The sequence below is a fragment of the Bombina bombina genome, chromosome 6 (genome assembly GCF_027579735.1).
Source record: "Bombina bombina isolate aBomBom1 chromosome 6, aBomBom1.pri, whole genome shotgun sequence".
In the NCBI taxonomy this organism is placed as follows: domain Eukaryota; kingdom Metazoa; phylum Chordata; class Amphibia; order Anura; family Bombinatoridae; genus Bombina; species Bombina bombina.
The window spans coordinates 692,747,102-692,769,368 of record NC_069504.1 but is presented as its reverse complement, the minus strand read 5'-3'; the positions used below and the strand labels follow the sequence as shown (position 1 = coordinate 692,769,368).

General features: G+C 41.1%; 1 protein-coding gene across 5 annotated transcripts; it reads right to left on the bottom strand.

Moving 5' to 3' along the window:
- Window positions 1-4,825: 4,825 nt before the first annotated feature.
- Window positions 4,826-11,815, bottom strand: LOC128663455 (nascent polypeptide-associated complex subunit alpha, muscle-specific form-like). Of its 5 annotated transcripts, XR_008402874.1 has the most exons (3): window positions 10,212-10,232; window positions 7,656-7,731; window positions 5,773-6,749 (listed from the first exon to the last, which is right to left on the bottom strand). XR_008402874.1 is itself a non-coding variant. In XM_053717789.1 (2 exons), exons 1-2 carry the CDS (start codon window positions 11,779-11,781, stop codon window positions 5,307-5,309), a joined length of 1,584 nt encoding a protein of 527 aa, XP_053573764.1. In that variant the 5' UTR covers window positions 11,782-11,815; the 3' UTR covers window positions 4,826-5,306. The 5 variants fall into 5 exon arrangements, 2 of the variants coding, with proteins under 2 accessions (XP_053573764.1, XP_053573763.1); XR_008402872.1 differs by adding an exon at window positions 4,826-5,320 and having other exon boundaries at window positions 6,560-11,781; XM_053717789.1 differs by lacking the exons at window positions 5,773-6,749; window positions 7,656-7,731 and adding an exon at window positions 4,826-5,320 and having other exon boundaries at window positions 10,212-11,815.
- Between the last annotated feature and the right edge of the window lie 10,452 nt (window positions 11,816-22,267).

The window sequence follows — 22,267 nt, the reverse complement described above, 5'->3', positions numbered from 1 at the left end:
CTATAATTGAAAGCTCTGCTGGTTCTGCAGGATTTTCTCAGGAGTGTCATAAGCCATGTTCTTAAGTCATATTCAGAACCACCTGTTACATGAACAAGACAAGGGAATGTTTTTTTCTTCTTAGAATATTCAAATACATTTTAGGGAGTATACAAGTATATTAACTACAACAAATAATTAGGGAGAAAATATTAAAGGACACTCAAGTCAAAATTAAACTTTTATGATTTAGATAGAGCGTGCAATATTAAACAACTTCCCAATAAATCTCCAATAACAAAATGTGCACAGTCTATTTATATTTACACTATATATATATATTTACACATATTTACATACATTTGTATTTATTGATAAAACATGTGAAGAGAATAGGTATGTGAAATATTAATATTTTCATGTTAGTGCACTTGAGAAAATGCAATCGGGTTTGCACGCGAGTAGGGTGTGGGTTCCCTCCACCCCTTTTTTGAACACCACTGAAGTTTATGGGAGAAAACTTTAACACGATCATGATATTCAAAGTTCATATTTTTGCTTGCATCAGTTTGGTGCGTAAGTGAAAACATTTTACTTTCAACTTTTAATATGAGCGCTACCTGACGCGCACAATAATCTTACTTCTAGCAGAGTTAGTGCGTGACTGGAACGCAAAATACCACTCCACTCATAATCAAGCCCATAGTGATTTAGAAGTTATAATTCGGATCTTCTAAATTATGTCAACATCAAAAAAATTGTGGTAGCAGTATGGAAACTGCACATTGTTATTATGCTGTTACTAGAGTTGCCCCCCCCCCCCCCTTACAGGAATTATTTTCTTCTGCTATTTGTGAGGTGTAACTATACAGCTGTCATACATAAATGTAATAGTTCAAGTTTGATGGTTGCAGAATCGTGACTTGTATTAATATTAAAAGCAATATATCATAAAACCACAGATGTATATTTTAAAACAAATAATTACTTCATACGTTGCATGAATAGATAGGAAAGAAGGATATTGTATTTTTAAAAATATTTACTTTATTCAAATGCTGTAATTTATTTCCTTTTAACAATTAATGACTCTTGACAGTTTACATTTTTTTCTTAGCACTTACTAAATATTGGTATTGGTTTACTGTTAGGAGCTCTAACTAACATTAATGAGAACTAATAAAAACATAAGATGAGGGGCGTGTCTCTGGGCAGCACCTTGAGTGGTAGCAATATTGGGAGCTCCGTGTGGATCACTGTTAATCTGCCTATTATCAGTGAATTAAATAGCCATCCAGTTATACTACCTTCATATACGGATACTACAGATCAAGATAAAGTGAAAGAAGTATTTTCCTTGAGTATACCACCGTTGCACACCAATCCGGAGCATTGAGGCCTAAGGCAAGCTCTACATAGAGATGCTCTCAACAGCCCCCCCCCCCCCGGTAACATTACAGACCGGGTAAGCAGTGCACAGTCACTGCATGATATATTACATTTGAAACCAACACTACCTATTTTTATTTAGTACAACCGCTGCTATACAGGATAGATAGCAGGAGACTTCAGTGCCTTCCTCACCAGCACGTAACTACTAAAGATGGCGTCTGGCGCTAAAATGACACTTGCAGCCGTGACAAGGCTGCTGCGTGATCATCATGTGAAGATACTGCAGTCTTGGGAAGCTGAGTGTGGTGGCCTCCGTGAGCTGGTTCGTCAAGTTGGTCACTGCCATGAGAAGCCAAGAGACCTTGAGGGGAAATCTGAGAAAGCTGAAAGCCTTCAGGAGCCTATTTCAAGCTTTTCGGGCACAGCACCTCAAACCCAAGCTCCTACTACGACAGCACTGCACTTGAGCCAGCCTGTTAAGAACCCTTCAACAGCAGATGAATACCGAGATGCTGTCCCGGTCATGAGCGAGAGGCTACTACAAACCTCCAGGCAACAGCTGATCGCAACTGAAACTGCAAGTAAAGCCAGCGCTGAAGTGACTGTCGCATCCCCAGGCCCAGAAATAACTCACCTCTCACACTACATTAATGATACCAGCGAGAGGAGGGTGACAGTGGGGGAACTGAAACAACCCGAGATTAAACCCGCCTACCGTAAGAAGAGAGCTTCTGTAGAGACCTGGGTCGCAGCGGTGGGGTTATCGGTTGCGCATCATTGCCTCCCTTTGAAAAGAGTGAGATCGAGAGACCGAGTATCAGTCTGGGGCACCACTCGGGGATCTTCTTGCCAGCCCATGGATTGTGTGGACGCACTTTGCTTCTGCTGGCCTTTTGACCCTGGGGGCTCCCAGACACGTTCCCATACTTTAACAAGCCTGCCATCACGCTGAGCGCGCACTGGGGAACAGAAAGAGCACATTATCAGCTGACATTGCAGAATACATCCGCAGTATACGGAACTCCGTGCTATCTTACACCTCACTTTTGATGGCTTGGAGCATGAAGTACATATATAACTTCCCTAAGAAAAGACTTGATGTTGTGTTTAGTTGAAACTCCGCACTTTTGATTATGTTGTATTTTTAAGTAGAGATCTGGGCTATTTAGGATTATATACTAGTAAACTACTGGACTGTACCTAGTTGCTGTAATTGGACTTGCTTAGATCTTAGTCACATTCTTGCGTGTCACTCTGTACATATGTCACCCTTTAATCTCTCACTCATTTTCTGCTAACGGTCCTTCTGATGTGCCGATAAAAAGTTACCTTTCTATACTAAGACCACTAATGTAGCTACACCATAACTGTCTGACTATTAATGGGGGAGAAAAGCTAGCGATGTATGCACTTGTTGGGGTATGTTATATTCTAAGCTGCTGGATCCCGGGCTGGTATATGACAATCATTACTCCTGCCACATTAGCCTCTGTTCTGTAGCCTGTGGCCAGGTCAATAGTGCATGTAGCTGATGATGGCATTACTATTACCTCCCTACATACAGCTTTATTGGTAAGGTAGCAAGGTGAGTTTCCACATTTAGGAGACCTATTTACACCAATAGCAGACTGGTCTATATATATTTCTGCTCTGTGAGCACTGGTATACCCCCTTCTAATACTTACCTGCTATAACTTATGCCATAGGGTACTACATTGTTCCCTACTATGCAGATACCGCCTTACCTCAATCATTTGTTCTCTAAAATAATGCTTGCTATGAGCAGAATGTATGTTATATTAGTATGTATATATTAGTTGATATAGCTACATAGCCTGTTAATTAAATCCTCACGCCTTCGCTTAACTTGCTGCCCAATATATATTCTAGCTAAACACTACATATCTTCATATACAATTTTAAGGGAACAAGTGTTCTTTAAGTTATATAATCGGTTGCATGTGCCATGAGTAATACTTGTATGCACTTCCCCTCAATAAGGTACCAACTAGTACCCTTAAGATACCATGCTCACCACCCTACTATATATATTAATGAGCTCCAGGACTTTTTGTATCCCCATATGCATATAATCTATATCATGTAAAATCTCTACTGGCTTCCATCTTGGTGTATGGTTATGCTCCCTTTCTATTTAGCATGACATATCTACTCTGTGTCTGTTTGTCTTCTGTTGTTATTATTGTTGGAGCTAAAAGTCTATTAACTTTATATAATTCCTGTAATAGTCTAAAGTGTTGTCTCATTTGTTAAGCATCTATACATTTAAGCAAATAACTATGCTATGGACTTACTAAAAAAGAAAAAACTGAGATTCATCGTTTGAGGCCCAAGTGTGGCCTCCCTTTGTCCATGCATGCCCTCTGTAACATCACAGCGACGTATTGAGAGGTCCATGAGTGGCCTCAGAGAACATTTGGAGGGTGTACAGTTCACCTGGCACAAAGATTGTTCAATTTTAATAATGCATAAACATGTTTAATGTACTTTATGTAATGTATCCATCTGTTCCTTATTGGAGATTGTATATATGGAAAACATTTTTCTGAACAGACTTCATTGACATAGAATGTATATGTGCCTTAAATTGAATCTCAATAAAAATATATAAAAAAAAAAAAAAAAACATACGATGAATATAGGTTTAATGGTTCTAGACCAAATATTGATATATACATCTAAAATGCCATTTTTCCAAAAAGGACAATTTTAGGCTAATCACCTGCTAAATATGAAAACTTTGTGTTTATAAAAGCTGATGCAGGATTTTGTGATATTTTTTTAACATTTTACAATTGCCAATTATCTGCCTTATCTGCTAGTACTGACTTACAATTGTCACATATTTCAGTTTGAGAAGGAAACTACACCATTAGATACAAGTTACCTTTTCCTTCACTGCATCAATGTCATCAGTGGACAGGGTGGGAAAGGGGAAGAAATCTTAAATAATTTTGCTTCTGCTTTTACTTCAATTCCTTTGAATGTAAAAAATAACTGAACAAAAACCTGGAGGAATGTGAAAACCTCAAGATATAGCTCCCATAAACACATTCATGGCTAATTGTGTTTATTTTCTTACACACAGTATATAATATTTGCTCTGGTCAAGCGCTCACTATACTGGCTGTGCTTATAAAATACAAGCCAGGTGTCAACCATGCAAATGCTGGCATGATGGAAATTTATACAAAACAATACAAATCAATTTTTTTAATTAAAATACATGGTGAAAAAAATCATGATTATTTCATGTTGAATGCCGTGTAACATTGTTTCCTTCTGCTGATGTTTGTTTTACGTCTTCTTCTTTGTACTGTTAAGTGGCGTAGGGCCAACTGTTCTCTCCGTAAGGCTATTCTTCCTAATAACCAACTTCCTACTTGCCCCCGAACCCCCCCTTTTTTCTTTGCCAATAAAACACACAACACCATTGTAGTGGCAAATTTGTAAAGGTCACTTTATTATATACATATCAGTAAACGGCAATGAGTCCCCTAACTAAACCCCAATTAATTGCGGCGGACTTGACAATTAACACCAAATTGTTCTCAACCATGGGGGGGAGCCCGCGCTCCCCCAGCCAGCCTTTGAAGTGCTTAACTTACACCGCACCCACGCAGCATTGCGCAAGTGGAAAAACTCTTACCGGCTCGCCCGTCGGGGTCGTAGGCCTAGTTCCACTTACGCCCTGTGCGTCACTCGGTCAAACCGTGCACCCATACTGGCCGCAAATTACCGCCCCAGGGGTTTGCCATTCCACCAACTACAGTTACGCCCGTTTGGAACGCTACCTGACAGATGGGGATAGCCAGGACATAATTAACTAACAATATATTTTGCCATTTTCATGTCGACCGACTAGCACGACACTTTTCTTCTTCAGCTGGACTCATTGCCTTCCGTGACCGTTGTTATGCTTGGATAACTGCAATAAAAGAAAAAACCTGTCAAGATTGATGCAATAAACTTATTTCCTTTGGGGACGGGCGGGTGGGGAAAAGACAATTTGAAACTGCGTCTTCAGCAGCAGGTAAGCCCTTTTATGCTTTCTTCCTCCCCCCTCACTTGACCCTCCCCTGGCCTATCCCTGTGTCTCCCAACCCCCTCCCTCCCCTACCCCCCTTTTTTTGTACTAACACACAGCTTCATCTCCCCCCTCCCCTGTTCATAGGCATGGAGGGGGAATCTGATGCTGTGTTTTTTCTACATTCCATTGTCCCTTGCACTTACTGTGCTCCCTGCCTATTTTGGCACTCCACACTCATAAGTGGCGTAGGGCCAACTGTTCTCTCCGTAAGGCTATTCTTCCTAATAACCAACTTCCTACTTGACCCCGAACCCCCCCTTTTTTCTTTGCCAATAAAACACACAACACCATTGTAGTGGCAAATTTGTAAAGGTCACTTTATTATATACATATCAGTAAACGGCAATGAGTCCCCTAACTAAACCCCAATTAATTGCGGCGGACTTGACAATTAACACCAAATTGTTCTCAACCATGGGGGGGAGCCCGCGCTCCCCCAGCCAGCCTTTGAAGTGCTTAACTTACACCGCACCCACGCAGCATTGCGCAAGTGGAAAAACTCTTACCGGCTCGCCCGTCGGGGTCGTAGGCCTAGTTCCACTTACGCCCTGTGCTTCACTCGGTCAAACCATGCACCCATACTGGCCGCAAATTAACGCCACCAAACTACCACCAAAAGAGGGGACTCTTTGCCGCCACTCCTTCACCACTGAAACAATTCCTCCTTAACCGTGACCTCTACTTACCATGCTTTGCAAAGTGACCTTGATGTCTTTCATAAAAATATCCAGCCCACTATCTGACAGGTGTACCCCGTCCGGTCTGTACAATTCCGCTCTCTCTGCCTTTATTTGTGTGTGTGCTGCCCATCCGTGCCTTTCCGGTTCTTGTAGGGTCATGATAAATTTTATGACTGCGCTATTGATTCTTTTTCTTGCCCGACATGCCCCTCTCTGTGATTCTACACTGCCCCAGTTCTGTCTGGGTATTATGGGGGACCACATTATTCTAAGATTTTTCCATTTAGTAGTCAGCCACTGTATGTCTGACTTAATAGCAGCAATCAAATCTATATTCTGCCAGTATCCAATGTCATTTCCCCCCAAGTGGATCACTATGACGTCAGGGGCTCCCCACCTTGCCGCCGCCTGATTAATCGCTTGCGTAAGGTGTTCCCATCTCATGCCTCTCCTTCCTAACCATCTTATTGATGCCTCACAGAGAGGGAAGCCCAATTGTTGGTAGTTGTCCTTTGCCGCCTTAACTGCCGCCCAGTGTATGTACGAGTGCCCCACTATCCATACTCTCACCGCCCTTTCCCCACCGCCTGTGTGGAAGAAAGAAAATAATGCATCATTAATACCAACCCATAGTTCATAAATTTCCCTGATTAGATTTTTTTTTTTTTTTTTTTTTTTTTTTTAAAGGTCTTATATACTCTTTAAAACAGCTAGACCTCCACCTGCCTAGTTTCTTAATCTGCTCCTCCGATGCCCCACTTAACGCTGCTGATGTCGCTGCTCCTATTCTAAAGGAGTGCGTGTTATACCTAGCTTCTTCCCACCCCAGCTTCTGTACTGTTGATTTCAGAACTTGTCTGAATTGAAAAATAGAAACCGGTTCTCCGGTGGCATGTGTAAACAGCTGGCTCTCCCCTTTGGGGCGAGTTGCCATATATTTCTGCAAATTTCTTATCGGGCATGTTACCTTATCCCCCTCTTTGTGGATGGATATCCAACTCCCTTTTCCCTCCTGGTCAGTCTTTGACCTTCTCACATACACTAGAATGGAATCTTTGTACCATCGCACCTGCTTGCTTGATAATCCCCCTTCACCATCTTTTTTGTTTTTTGCTACTATTTCATTTACTCGGAATGCTCCTGCGAATGCTACAGAGTATAAAGCCCTAAATAATTTGGTTTCAAATTTGTCTTTACAAATATACTTTCATTTTTTTAAAATCAACTCCAGCCTCTCTTTTGTTATGGGTTCCCTTTGGTCTTTTTTCTTGATCTCCCTATCCCAGCCCTTCAACACTTTCTTAATCATGAACCGTTTTGTGTAATCGCCATGGCCCCCTAGTTGGTTAAAGAATGACACTGCTGCCATTTTTGTCTTGATTAGGCTCTTTTTAACCCCTTCTCTTTTTTGTGTTGCCAAATATTCGCAGAGTGCTATTAGGGAATTGCCTTGACTCCGGTTTTTTAGAAATGAAACCCATTCTCCCCAATACCTTGTGAAACTGTTCCATGTTCTCGGGGCGAGGGATTGTTTTACCAAATCCCCAAGGATGCTTTCGGATTCACCACCTGCCAAAGATAGCATGGGCAAGCTGTACTATTTTTTTCTGCATTAGGTGCCACTTTCCAGAACACCTCCCACTTACCCCGTGATAGGGCATCTGCTAATATGTTTCTTACCCCAGGCACATGGGCTGCAGTAAATGTTATGTTACTCTGCATGCAGCTAAGTATCAGTAACCGTAATAGTTTAATGACTGGCTTTGATTTGGAGGCCAAATTGTTAATCGCATGCACTACACTCATGTTGTCTGTCCAAAATCTCACACTTTTGTCTCTTAATTGATGATGCCAGATTTCCACCGCAACCACTATTGGGAAAAGCTCCAAGAGTGTGAGATTTTTTGTTGCCCCGATTTCAACCCACTTCTTTGGCCAAGTCTCTGCGCACCATTGCCCTTGTAAATAAGCCCCGAAACCGTGCGCACCTGCTGCGTCTGTGAACAAATGAAGCACCTGGTTGGAAACTGTGATATAAATTTTTTCCACATTTGTATGTCTTCCCTCATTTCCTTATTCAATTTGATGTTATCTCTTGGGTTATTAATCCCTGCTGTAGCTTGCTCTAAGCGTCTATTGAAGATTCTGCCCATGGGGATTACTTTACATGTAAAATTCAGGAGCCCTAGCAATGCTTGCATATCCCTGAGTGTTATGTAACTTGATGTGTTTGCCTTTTCTAATATCTTACTCAATTTCTGTAACTTGTCTTGTGGAAGGCTGCACTTCTCCTCAAGTGTATCTATTTGTATACCCAGAAATATCAGTGATGTTACTGGCCCCTCTGTCTTTTCTTGCGCTATTGGGACCCCAAGTTGTTTAAGCAGGGATTGTAATTGTGTCATTAACATAATGCACTGATTGGTTCCTCTTTCCCCCGCAATCAAAAAGTCATCCAAGTAGTGTGCTATGTGGCTTAACCCTGTTCTGCCCGCCAGTGTGTCATGTATAAATGAACTGAATTCTTCAAAGTATGCGCAAGATATTGCACAGCCCATTGGCAGACAACGATCATAGTAATATTGCCCTTGCAACTTGATTCCCATTAACCTATAGCTTTGGGGATGTAACGGGAGCAATCTAAATGCCGCTTCAATATCTATTTTCCCTAGTTCTGCTCCTGGTCCTAGGTTCTTTATCATTTGTACTGCCTGGTCAAAAGATTGGTACTTTACTGAACATAACTGATCGTCTATGGCGTCATTTACTGACGTGCCTTTGGGTGCGGACAAATGATGAATGAGTCTAAATTTTCCTTCCTCTTTTTTTGGTACCAACCCCACTGGAGAAATTACCATATTGACTAATGGTGGTCTTGTGAATGGTCCGGCCACCCTCCCCAACTTTACCTATTTTCTCAGTTTCTCCCTTATCACCTCTGGGTATTGATAAGCTGAAATTAGATTACGTGCTTTTCCTGTTTTAATTTCTTTGTGTGTTGGTATACTAAAGCCATTTGTAAATGACTCTGTCAGAAAGGCGGCTCTTGGTTTATTATTGTGGCTTCTCAGCAGTTTTAAGATTATAGGGATATTCAGCGGGGTGTATTGCTGTATGGGGCTAATTATTTTGGGACGGATTTCCACCGTTACCATTTGCGGTCCGAAAGGGCCGCCTGGCATTTCTATTACAGTCTGCCCCTGGGTGACCTCCCTTACAATACCTGCAAGCGTGTTTGAAGTTGCAATTCTGCCTGTCACATTTCTTGTCATTGTATGCCCAACATAACCTTTTATTACCCACCTCCGTCGTGTGTTTTCCCGAACTGTTACCATAATAGGTCCCCTTCTGCCCATGGTTCCCGTCCGGTTTAACCAGTCTGGTCCACATGTCTAGCTCCTTCCTCCCAAAATATTTTGTGTTAGACTTTCCTAGTTTTTTTCTAAACTCTGTGTCGTAATCCCTCCATGCCTGACCCCCAAAAGTTGTGTATACCTCTAATATGGTGTGCATATACCTAGCTAGACTCTCCCCTTGTGTGGGTCTATCTGTCAAATAGCATGCGGCATATATTAGAAAACCTTTCATCCATTGCACTATGTCTCTCCTTGGTGTGTCGTGCTTTTTCTGGTATCCTTCACCTTTTTTATCCTTGTCCTTCACTGCCTCTTTGGTTAGCTGGAACACATCTATGTACCGCCCTAACCTTGCTTTCCTAATTGTTTTCTGCTTCAAATGATCCCATAAGGGGTCAAGCTCACATGGGACCCCTGCCCACTCTGCTGCGTTATAACTATTCCCGTCCGTTTCCCTTGTATTGCCGTGTGTTACTGCTGTGTTGTCTGCGTATGCCCCTACCGAGGCCCCATGTTTATTCACTGAACTGTGCTTGGTTTTCTTGTTCATCTTGTGCAGTAACCTAAGAATCTTATCATATTTGGACCGTTTTTCCCCCTCCCCCTCTGAATCGGAGCCGGATTCAGAACTGTTTGAATCCGAGTCCGATGAGGAATTATGTCTACTTAAATCACATATTTCATTGTACTCACTCAGGCCCTTGGTAACTTCCGTCTGATCCCTGCGTACTGTCTCCTGGGTGCCTCCTTCCGTGTGCTGTTGCTCGTGATCCTCCTGTGCCGTTCCAAATTGCACTTGCGCCACCTTTGGAGCGAACCACTTTCTATGCTGGCTGCCGAAGTGCTGGGCTGCTGAGGGGGGAGGGGGGCAGGCAGGAAGGGGGGGGAAGGCCCTGGGGGTGGGGTATGGAGGAGGGATGGGGGCACCCTGAGGGAGGGGGGACCTGCGGGGTGTGTGGTAATAGGCACCGGCATGCTGGAACGGTGAGGTGGCCCCTATGGCGTTATAATCCACCATTTGCTGATTATATTGGCGGGTGGAGGGGCGACTATGATGGCTATATTCCCCTGCCCGGTTACCTGAAGCGGAGGAAAGGCCATGCATGTGATGGAGAGTGGGGCGGGGAGGCATGTGGGGCGCTAATGCTTCCATACTGTATGGAAGGAGCCCCTGGTCCCTGGACTTATAGGGGTAATGGTGCTGCCTTGTTTTTTCTCCCTCAATGTGGCTGCTGGGGCGATGGCTAGGGCCCCTGGGCTTATCTGAGCATTCTAAAAGTTTATTGGGTAGTGTGCAGGGGGGGCTACTGTGTCGGTGGCCCTGGCCCCTATTGTTGTGTTTCACACTATGTGCCTTTATTTTGTTTACAAGGGGGGGGCTGCAGTGGCCGGAGGAGGGAACGCTTGTGGGCTGTTTTGCCCTAGTAACCGGAAGCGCAGGCCGTGCACGCTTCCGGTGCCTTTTACCACTAGATGGGCCCCTATCTGGGCCTTCTGTCTCCAATACTGCTCGTTTTCTAGGGGGGGGAACGGAGGTGTCCACACTGTCCTCCGCTCCCCTGCGGCTGCTACCCCCATCTGCTGCACTGGCCGGAACCGGAAGTGACGCGCGCGTCCGCTTCCGGTTGTTTTCCAGCCTGGGAGTCGTCGCCTTCGCATCCGGCCTGAATGCCTCAAAGGCCTTAAGTATCCCCGGGGCCTCAAGCGCCGCTTGCGCCTGCAAAGAGGTTGGAGGGTGGGTGCGCGGGTCAGGGGCGCTGCGGCACGCGGGAAAGGAAAGGTGGAGAGAGGCAGGGGGGCATGAGATAGCCGGGCAGGATGGAGCAGGCGGGGCAGCATGCTGGCAAAGACCGAGTGGGTCAGAGGGAAAAACGGTTGCCAAATAATTGCTAGGGGCCCTATGGAGGCCCGGAGGATCAGGGTAAGATCCCTGCAGCATGTCAGTATGAGGCGGTCCACGATGGGGGGCGGGAGATTGTCTGCGCCTATTTGCCGGGCCTACAGGAGAGGGGGTACCGGAAGGGGATGAGAACAAAGCAGGGGAGCTACAGGGGGAGAAAACAGGCATGCCAGCAGAGGACCGGGAAGACTGAGAGGGACAAGGGGAGGAAGCAGCAGAACCAGGGAGGGGGGGAGAGGGGGATTTCTCAGCACTAGTTTTTTGCTTAACTGTTTCTGTTTTCTTCCTCCTCGGTAGCTGTATGTTGATCACGCTGTCCTGCAACCTTCTTGGGGGAATCTGCCTCCTGCTTCGCCTCACCATGCTTCCTCAGGCTTCCAGACTCACCCTGCAACAAGAAAAGACAATTTGAAACTGCGTCTTCAGCAGCAGGTAAGCCCTTTTATGCTTTCTTCCTCCCCCCTCACTTGACCCTCCCCTGGCCTATCCCTGTGTCTACCAACCCCCTCCCTCCCCTACCCCCCTTTTTTTTTGTACTAACACACAGCTTCATCTCCCCCCTCCCCTGTTCATAGGCATGGAGGGGGAATCTGATGCTGTGTTTTTTCTACATTCCATTGTCCCTTGCACTTACTGTGCTCCCTGCCTATTTTGGCACTCCACACTCATTAAACGTAGTTATCACTTTCCAGAAGAAAGTCTTTTGCATTCCTTCTAAAGGGTGTGCAATATGTCATGTTGCAAGCAGGAAATAAATTACAATACATTTTGTCATGCATCCAAATTAGCACTACAGTAAAAGTTTAGGTTACATAGCAGCCAGAATTTCCAGTAACTGGAAAAAAGATAAACCTGCTGTTGTTAGGTAAAGGGTAAAGTTACGCAAAGCATATTAGTTGAACAAATAACCACTGTTTTGCTCCTCCTATGATGAACCACGTTGAAGGCAAAGAGATACGCTTTCTCTTTGATGATGGTAAAAAATAAACAGAAAGGTGCTGTCTAGCTGTTTTGCAAGATAGCCAGGCTGTAACTAGGTTTTCCTGCTTATAATGACCTTCAGGAGTTGGTTACATACAGTATATCAGATTCCATTTAATATGAAATGTCAAGCTAAATACATTTGTGTACATAGTCTTATTATATAAGGGAAAGCAAACCTTGCACAGCCCCAAAGGAAATGTCATAATGTAACAGTTCAATTAGGAAGAACAATGCAGAGGGAAAAATGTACATCAATCATAAACCGGCATGACTGAATTTATTTGCATAACATATGTAAATAAAATAGATAAACGCTCATCTGTAGGGTTAGGCTTGATGTGGGAGGAAAAGGTTAAGAGACTGTGCAAAAATGAAATAATAATTATATTGTAATTTTTCTGCTGTGTGCTTGCAAGTGAGTGCCAGACTTTCTTTGTGTTGTGATATATACTGCATATATATTTGTGTGTTGTGTATTTATTTATATATATATAGTAAATTTTAGTATTTCAGTAAATAATATTGAAAATAGCCAAGTGGCCACTGCTATTATTGTGATCTCCTGACTTAGAACTTGATTATGAGTGGAGCGCAAACATTTGCATGCGAGCGATAAGGGGTTTATCTCAGGTGCTTGAGCTCGTCTGGCTTACCGCTGGTATTAAGAGTTGAAATTAAATGCGATCATGTGAGCGCAATCGCAATTTACGCTAGAATGATTACCATGACTTCAGAGCTCTGGTTAACTGTCTGGTGGGGAGCATAACATCATGGGAAGGAGTAGTGGAGCAGTACAGTCTCCGTGCAGTTGCTTTCAATCCCCGGCGTGCCTGCTGTGTCTACGATATTGCAGTGGCCGTAACATAGAGATCTGCAGCGGTCGGGTCCCTTCAAGAAGGTGGGTCGGCTGGATCTCAGACTGTCAAGAAAATTACCGCTGGAAAACAGGTTATTTTTTTTTCTGTACTTTCTGCCCTGGTTGGTTTTGCCCAGGCATTTGACTCTCTTCAAAAGTCCCTTTGTGCTTATGCATCCTATCTAGCTCTGAAAGTCAGTGGCAGTCCGTGAGCTAGGCTGGCAACACTGGCATTCTATCCTAGCCAGGGCTCTAGTACCGTGCAAAAATAAGTTGCATTTTTCTCGGATATATGATACTGGACTAGTGTGCTTGGGTAATATACGAATATACTTAGTCCGCTGCCTAATTGCAGGAAGCTCTGGAAGGAAGCATTTTGGCAAAAAAGCTATAACTTTCTGTGTGGGAGACCGCCTTACTTAATCTCTATTGCCCGGATAACTAGAGAAAAACTGATCTGGCTATATATGGACTCATAACATTACTGTCAATCTTGCATTTATCAGTATTTGTGTTTAGTCCTTGTTCTTCCACCAAGTTATTTCTATTGGTAAATTTCATTGTAAAACAGTTGATTATATTCTATATCTTAGAAGGTTATTTTCTGATCAGGTGACAGTTTGACACTTGGGTAATGAATGTCTGTGGTACTGTTACTTTTCTGAAAAAGTGTTTTCTATCTCTAACTCTTGTTTGCAGAGTGAAGAATGTTTAGTTCCTTATTCACAGGTACATTCTCCCTATAGGAGGGTAATCTTTAACAAGCACTGCTTTTCTCTTAGCAAAGGAAGTGTTTGGTTTAATTATGATATGAGACACATGGATAGCTATTTTAGGGCATAAAATTCTATCAGATTGTGCCGGGCTTTATTTGTGTAAGGGATAGGAGTAAGGGCAACCCCCTATCACAGGTGGTTTCTTGTCAAGTATTAAAGGCTGTTTTTTTATTTAAAATTCTTGGAGGGCTTTGCCGAGCAGGTTAGAGTTAAATTTTTGCGGCAGTTGTATTAACTCATTCATATAACGTTTTTCTCTTATGGGGTCTTTTTTGTGGTCCCCTCTCTATATACTGTGCATGCATTGACGCATACTCTTAAAAAGCATGGGCCCTATTTTCACTTAAATAGGAGGGGCACTTGTGGGTTTGGGTTTTTTTTTTTTTTTTTTTCAATTATTAAGCGCTGGTATCCAACACAGGAGGGTTGGGGTTTTTTTTTTTTTCCCTTTCCTCTATATTCACGTGTTTACTTTTCACTATCACTGTTTTCCTTTTTTTTTTTTTTTTTTTTTTTTTTTTTGATACAACACTTTTATCACATAAACTTATATGGATAAGTTCCTGCAAGGGAAGTCCTCTCCTAAAATGCCGGTCAAAGCTAAGGATAAAAAAACTAAAGCCTCTGAGCTCTGCCTAGATACTTCAATAGAACCTGTGACCAACTTGGTGGACTCCCACACATTATTCTCGCAGTTGTCTGAGTTATTTTCTCCGCAATTCGATCTAGTTAGAAAGGAGTTAGGATCTATCTCAACTGAGATTACTACTCTATCAGCTGAGGTACGACAGTTCGCACATAGAATGCAAGAGGCTGAAAATAGGATCTCTGACCTGGAAGATCAAGTCAGCACTCAGGGAAATATAATATCCCAACAGGATATTAAAATTACCAATCTTCAGGGCCGCCTCGACGACCTTGAGGATAGGGCGAGACGGAACAACATTCGAATTGTGGGTCTCCCGGAAGAAGCAGAATTTGAAGATCTTCTGAAGTTTACTTCGGTCACGCTTCAGCAGAAACTGGGTGTCCCACAATCAATGTTACCGATCGTAATTGAGAGAGTTCATAGAATTGGGGCTAAAAAAAATACAGGTACAGGACATAGTAGAAATAGGATTTGCATATGTAAGGTGCTGAATTTTCAGGACAAAATTGAAATCATGAAACTGTTTAAGAAACTGCATGAACCTTTAATGTTTGGGAATAGTAAAGTCTTACTGTTTCAAGATTTTTCTGTTGAAACTTCGACGAAGAGAAGGATAATGGCCCCCCTTTGTACCCAAATTATTGATAAAGGAATTTATGCGCGGATGGTTTATCCGGCCAAAATAATAGTTGAGTACAAAGGTGCTCGCCTGGTCCTTACGGAGGCGGGGGAGGTGAAAGATTTTCTCAAAGATAAATGAGACTTGGTTCATTCTCCCTCACCCCAGGCTATATAAGTCAGGATTGGTATTCTAAAATAGGTATTTTTTTTGTTTTAGGTTTTATTATATATGCATTCCTCCTCTCCCCTCCCTTTTTCCTTTTCCCTTTTTTTTTTTTTTCCTTCCATCCCCCCCCCGGGTCCTCTAGTGTTTTTATTATATTGTAGTATATGGAATTTAAGTTAACTTCTTGGAATGTGGGCGGGATTTCTTCCCCCCCTAAACGCAAGTTAATTATTAAACTCTTAGCTAGGCATAAACCCGATATTTCTTTCCTGCAGGAAACCCACCTAGATTAACGGGAGGCAAAAAAACTTAAGTTTAAATGGGTTGGTGAGGTGGTTACTTCTAATACTGGAGGTAGGAAATGTGGGGTAGCGATTCTCATAAATAAGAATTTAGACTATAGGATTATTCACACAGAAGTGGACCCAGAAGCCAGATTTATTATTTTACACATTTCTATAAATAACACAAAATTTGTTCTCTGTAATATTTATGGCCCTAATAAATTCGATAGGAAATTCTGGGAGAAGATGAAGTGTAAATTGTTTCCATTGGTGAAAGAAAATTTGGTTATTGGAGGTGATTTTAATATGACCTTACACCCGGAATTGGATCGGCTCACAGGTAGAAATTTTTCAGAGAATAGGAGAATCGCAAAATTTTTTTTGCGTTTCTGCCAGAAGTTACAGGTTCATGATGTATGGCGCAGGTTGAACCCGGACACCCAGAACTTTACATGCGAATCCAAAGCCCATAGAACGTTTTCACGTATAGATCTATTTTTGGTTGCAGAATCTTTACCAGTGGTTAAAATGGAAGCAAAGATTGGTGAGATCTTGGTCTCGGACCACGCTATCATTTCATTAGATATTTTCTTCCAGGATAGGAGGGATATTTTATCTCCTAGTTTTGTCTTCCCGAGGTATCTCTATAATGATCCAAGATTTTTGTCCTGGTTATTAGTTAAGTGGAAGGAGTACTGTGGGTTCAATTCTGAGCACCTGCACAAAATCGAGGTTTTCTGGGAGACGGCCAAGGCAGTTTTAAGGGGAGATATTAAGGGGTATATGGTCACAAGGAATAGGAAATCTCGGTGTAGGGATACTCAACTATCCAATCAAGTTAGAAATGGCTTTAAGAAATAATGCAGGGACCGTTCCAAGGATAATTGGAACGCGTATATAGATAGCAGAAGGGAAAGAGATGCCTTTCTGCGTCAAAAACAGCAGCGAGAAGAGTCAAAAATTAATTTGCGGTTTAGGGGTATCCATAGTAGCTCTGCTAAACACCTGGCTAGATTGGTTAAAGTTAGGAACAAGAAGAATTTTATATCAGTAATACAGGCAGAAGATGGACGTACCTCAGATGTTGATGTAATCTCCGGAACCTTTTTCCGATTTTATCAGCATTTATATTCGGAAGGGGAATTTAATCAAGATAATCAGTTGGAATTTTGGTCTTCTATTTCTGTTCCCAAAATTCAAATAGAAGAATTAGATATGCTAAATGCGCCGGTCACGGTAGAAGAAATAAGTAAAGCTATTTCATGCGCTAAACTCAACAAAGCGGCAGGTCCAGATGGATTTCCTTCTGAATTTTACAAAAGTTTATCTGACCAGGTTATACCCATCTTGGAGAGACTGTTTAATAATTATTATATGTCAGATAACACAATTTCCCCTCTATTCGCCGCAGCCAATATCTCCCTGATTCTAAAAAAAGGGAAAAATCCGGAGGATCCGTCTTCTTATAGGCCTATTTCAGTCCTCAATGCGGACTATAAAATCTTAGTCTCCATTATAGCCCAGAGACTAGTGTCAAGTTTGGATAGGCTGATCCATATGGATCAGGTGGGTTTTATGGCAGCCCGTAGTTCTTCTAAAAACATAAGAAAATTAACAACTTTAGTGGATTATACCTGGAATATAGAGCAACTGGAAGAGAAGTCGAATTTTAAGGACACAGCGGTCCTTACATTAGATGCGGTCAAAGCGTTTGACTGCATCTCATGGAGGCACCTTTTTGCAACTTTAACTAAATTTGGTTTTGGGGGTAATTTTTTTAATTTTGTTTCCAAAATATATCAGAACCCGGTGTCTTACTTACTAGTGAATGGTAGGACTTCTCCCGGTATCTCCTTGCAAAGAGGTACAAGGCAGGGATGTCCTCTCTCGCCTCTCTTGTTTAATATTGTCTTAGAACCACTGGCGATTAGATTGCGTGAGGTCCTGCCAGGGATCCCGCTGGGTGGGCAGAACTTGAAAATTCTCCTCTATGCTGATGATGTTTTATTATTTTTGAGTGAAACATCAGTTAGCATTCCGAGAGTTGTTGACACGATAAAGCTATTTAGTACATTTGCGGGCTATAAGATCAATATGGGAAAAAGTGAGTTGATGTGGCTCGGGCGTCAGCATAGAGATCGCCCCAACACTTTATTTCGCAATGTCGATGCAATTAAATATCTAGGGCTAGAAATTAACAGAAATCCGAAACAGTGGTATCAGGCCAATTTTACAACACTTTTTAAGAAAATTCAGGAGGATCTTAAGCTCTGGGAGGCTTTTCCTTTATCACTCACAGCTTCGGTTAATTTAATTAAAACTATAATTTTTCCTAAAATTCTTTATTATCTTCAGAATCTACCGCTCATGATACTTAATAGGGACTTGAAGAAATTATCCTCTTGGTTTTCGAAGTTCTTGTGGAAATCTAAGAAACCCAGAATATCGATCAATAGGCTATCTCAGAAATACACGGAAGCAGGCCTAGCTCTGCCCAGTATTAAATTATACAATTGGGCAGCTTTGATTAAAATAGCGTTGGATTGGATTGCACAGTCTAATTTGGTGTCCACATATGAGTTGGAATCGTACTTGATTAAACCTTGGTCCTTAATTGCGCTTTTACATTGCCTGCCAAAGCTTTTACCGACAAGGGTATCCTCCCTTAGCTCAGTTAGGAATATAGTGGTAATATGGCATAAGTTTTGTAAAATGGCTAAAATAGATCCTTCTTTTTCCGACTATTTACCTATTAGAGGGAACCCTCTTTTTCGACCGGGAATAGATAAAAAATGCTTTCAGGTTTGGCTGGCTGGAGGGCTCGAACATCTGTATCAACTACTTGATAATGAGCTCCAGATACTCCCGTGGGAGACCATTAGGGAGAAGTTCTCTTTACCCAGTTCAAACCGATTTGCTTATTTTCAAATCCGCCACTTTCTTTGCGCTCAAAATTGGTTTGCGACTAGAAGATGGGAGTGGCCCGAGATTAAGATCTGTATTAGAAAATTTATTGGAGGTGACGCATCAATCTCTCTATTATATGATATTATGCTTTCTAAACAAGGCATAGGGGAGAAGGATAAATTGATCCAACCCTGGTCACGCTATATCCCAGCTTTAGATGTTGAGTTAATATCTAAAAGTCTGGCGGCAGTGGCTAGGTACCCGGTTGCAGAGAGTTGGAAAGAATCTCATTTAAAATTATTAAACAACTTTTATTATGCTCCGGCTATATTAGCTAAATATTACCCTGGTAAACTATTTATATGTGAACACTGTTCTTATGTCCGGGCGGATATCTACCATATGTTATGGACCTGTCCTAAAATTCTTCAATTATGGCAGAAGGTCCAATATTGGTATAACAGAGTATTTGAAAGTACTATTTCCCTTTCTTTTAAAGATGTAGTGTTACTTTTTTTTGATGAGGGAACCAGCGTTACTAGGCGGGTCTTAAATACTATTATATTGACGGTGAGATATAATATCTTTAAAAAATGGGTATCAAAGACTCCCCCCTCTCTCTCCTCAGTGTTAAGGGATATTCAAGCTCATATCATCTTCGAATCCTTTCATATGCAACAGGTATCTGAAAAAAGAATTAAAGAATTTTTGATAGGCTGGGCTCTGGTGATTAAATCCTATATCTCTAGCCTCCAGAAGCAGATCCTATTGCCTTTTTTAACCTCGGTGAGTTTTGCTGAGCTGGTCATACTGCAGGTATTTCCCGAGACTTGGCTTAGGAATGCTCGTGATATAGATTAAGAGGGGATAATAGAAACTTCATATGGTAACCATTATATCCTAGTATATTTGACCCAGTGGGGGGGGGGGGGGGGGGCTTTGCTCCCCCCTTTTTTTTTCTCCTTTTCTCTTTTTTCTTTTGTGTTGTTTTGTTTTGTTCCGTCATGTTTGTGTTGTTATATGGTTATTTTGGTTTTATGGTGTTTTATGTATTGTTCATATTCTTATAAAATCTTAGCCATTATAATGTTAGCTGATGTGGATCAGTTGATATGGACAAATTACAGTCTGAAAACTTAGTTTCATTCAGTGTTTTGATTATATTATCTTCATTTCAATTGAGACAGTTTTATGTTTTGTTATCTTGACTACCCTGTGTGACAGTGACCATGTTGCGAATTTGGTAATTTTTGTTATGTTCTGAATGGCAATGCTTAAATAAAGATTATAAAAAAAAAAAAAAAAACTGTTTTGCAAACATAAAAAGTTGCACAAAACACATCAAAAATACATTTAAGTATAGTTACACTCATAATAACACTAGCTAATAAAAATTATTCAATAATAGTATTGCACAAAAAAGTTATAAAGGCTCAAACATAGGAGGTCTTAGGTGTTAGAAAAAAAAGGCAGGCAAAGGGCTTTAACATTGAGATAAATACAGTACATATGCATGTCTAAATATGTGTGTGTATATACTGTATATATATATATATATATATATATATATATATATATATATATATATATATATATATATATATATATATATATATATATATATATATATACGTTGATTGGAGTAACCGTTAGTCCAGAGATTTAGATATCAAAATAACAAGAGTATTGCATTGAGCAATGATACTTTTTTTATTGGACTAACTATACATTTATAAGTTGACAAGCTTTCGGTCTGCTTTAGACTTGATAAAGGAAGGAACTCTTCCGAAAGCTTGTCAACTTATAAATGTATAGTTAGTCCAATAAAAAAAGTACCATATATATATATTTACAGACATACTGTATACAGTATATATAGGTAAACACATAAATACATATGTATACAAATATAGACATATATAGAAGCGCATTTGAGCCCTTTGCAGTTAAAAAGATTAAAAAAAAACCATGTAAAAGCATATTTATGAAATATTCATATTTAATAAAGGTTTTAAGTATGTATTTAGTGTAAATATTTCACATTCCAATGTTCTGCACATAGGGGAATATGTTTAATGAATTTATATCTGTATATATCTATACCTATATATAATATAGTTTATCTCAGGTACTTGAGCTTGTCTAACTTACCACTGGTATTAAGAGTTGAAATTAAAGTTTAAATTAAATGTGATCATGTGAGCGCATTCGCAATTTACGCTAGAATGATTAGCGAGACTTCAGAGCTCTGGTTAACTGTTTTGCAAACATAAAAGTTGCACAAAACACATCAAAAATACATTAAAGTATAGTTACACTCATAATAACACTAGCTAATAAAATTTATTCAATAATAGTATTGCACAAAAAAGTTATAATGGCTCAAAAATAGGAGGTCTCAGGTGTTAGAAAAAAAGGCAGGCAAAGGGCTTTAACATTGAGATAAATACAGTACATATGCATGTCTAAATATGTGTGTGTGTGTATATATATATATATATATATATATATATATATATGTGTGTGTGTATATATATATATATATATATATATATATATATATAAAACAATAACAATCAGAGAAAAACAGTAGCCGGTATATCATTAGGGGACTTTAAACACTTGTGGACTCTTGCATATAGTAAATCTGAATGTTAGATCTGGTCTGTTACTTAAGTGTAGAAACAGGTAAATTCGTACTATGTACTCCAAACTCTATGTAAAGTGTGGATCATTAACATATCAGATAATAGAAAAAGTATCAAAAAAGAATTTGTATAAAAATATGTATATAAAATATGAAGCTGTCCACATTGAGTCCAGGATAGTAAATACTCAGTCCCAATATGTTGCGCTAGACTATGTATAGTCACAGCGCTATAGAAAGTTCCAAGGTGATGGACTGTTGTGTAAATAAAGTTCCCTTTAAGGCAACCTCAGGGCCAAGGCACAATCCAGGTGTGCTGAGTAAAAAAAGACGTAAGGTACCTTCAGGATTAGCGGACCAAACCAGTTCTTTGGTAGACGTAAAGTACTGAACAACTTCCTCCGAAAATCCCAGGTGGGCAAAAGCTCAGCAGTTCCGACGGGGGGAGTGTATACCGTCCGTGTCTGCATCTCTCGTCGTCCTCAATGACCAAGAGCTCTGACGTCAGAATGATGTGCCACGTCGCACATCAGGTTTGCTGAACAGTGTCAGACGTGAGGAATACGTGCAGCGTCGCACGGAAGGTCCGCAGGAACGTACCAGGCGTCCACTGGGTCCTAAAGGTGAAAGGCTCCTAGGTCTGGATGCGGGTTCCAAGTGGCTAACGGCCAAAGCGGTATCTCATCCGCTGTATATAAGAAGCAGGAAATCCAGTGAGAGGCATTAGTCAGTGGAATTTAGGGTTGGGGCTGGATGTTAAATCGTATAAAACAAAACAAAAACGGAAAAAAACAACTTTCATTTATTTTATTGCTGTGCTGTGAAGCTGCCAGCTTTTGCTAAAGTGAAAAAGAGAGTTCTGTATTTCCATTGTCACTTCCTTAATACAGACAGAGGCAGAGCAGGAAGAGAGATGCAGTCAATGAGCAGTGTTTTAGCAACATCTTAGTAAGTTCTGC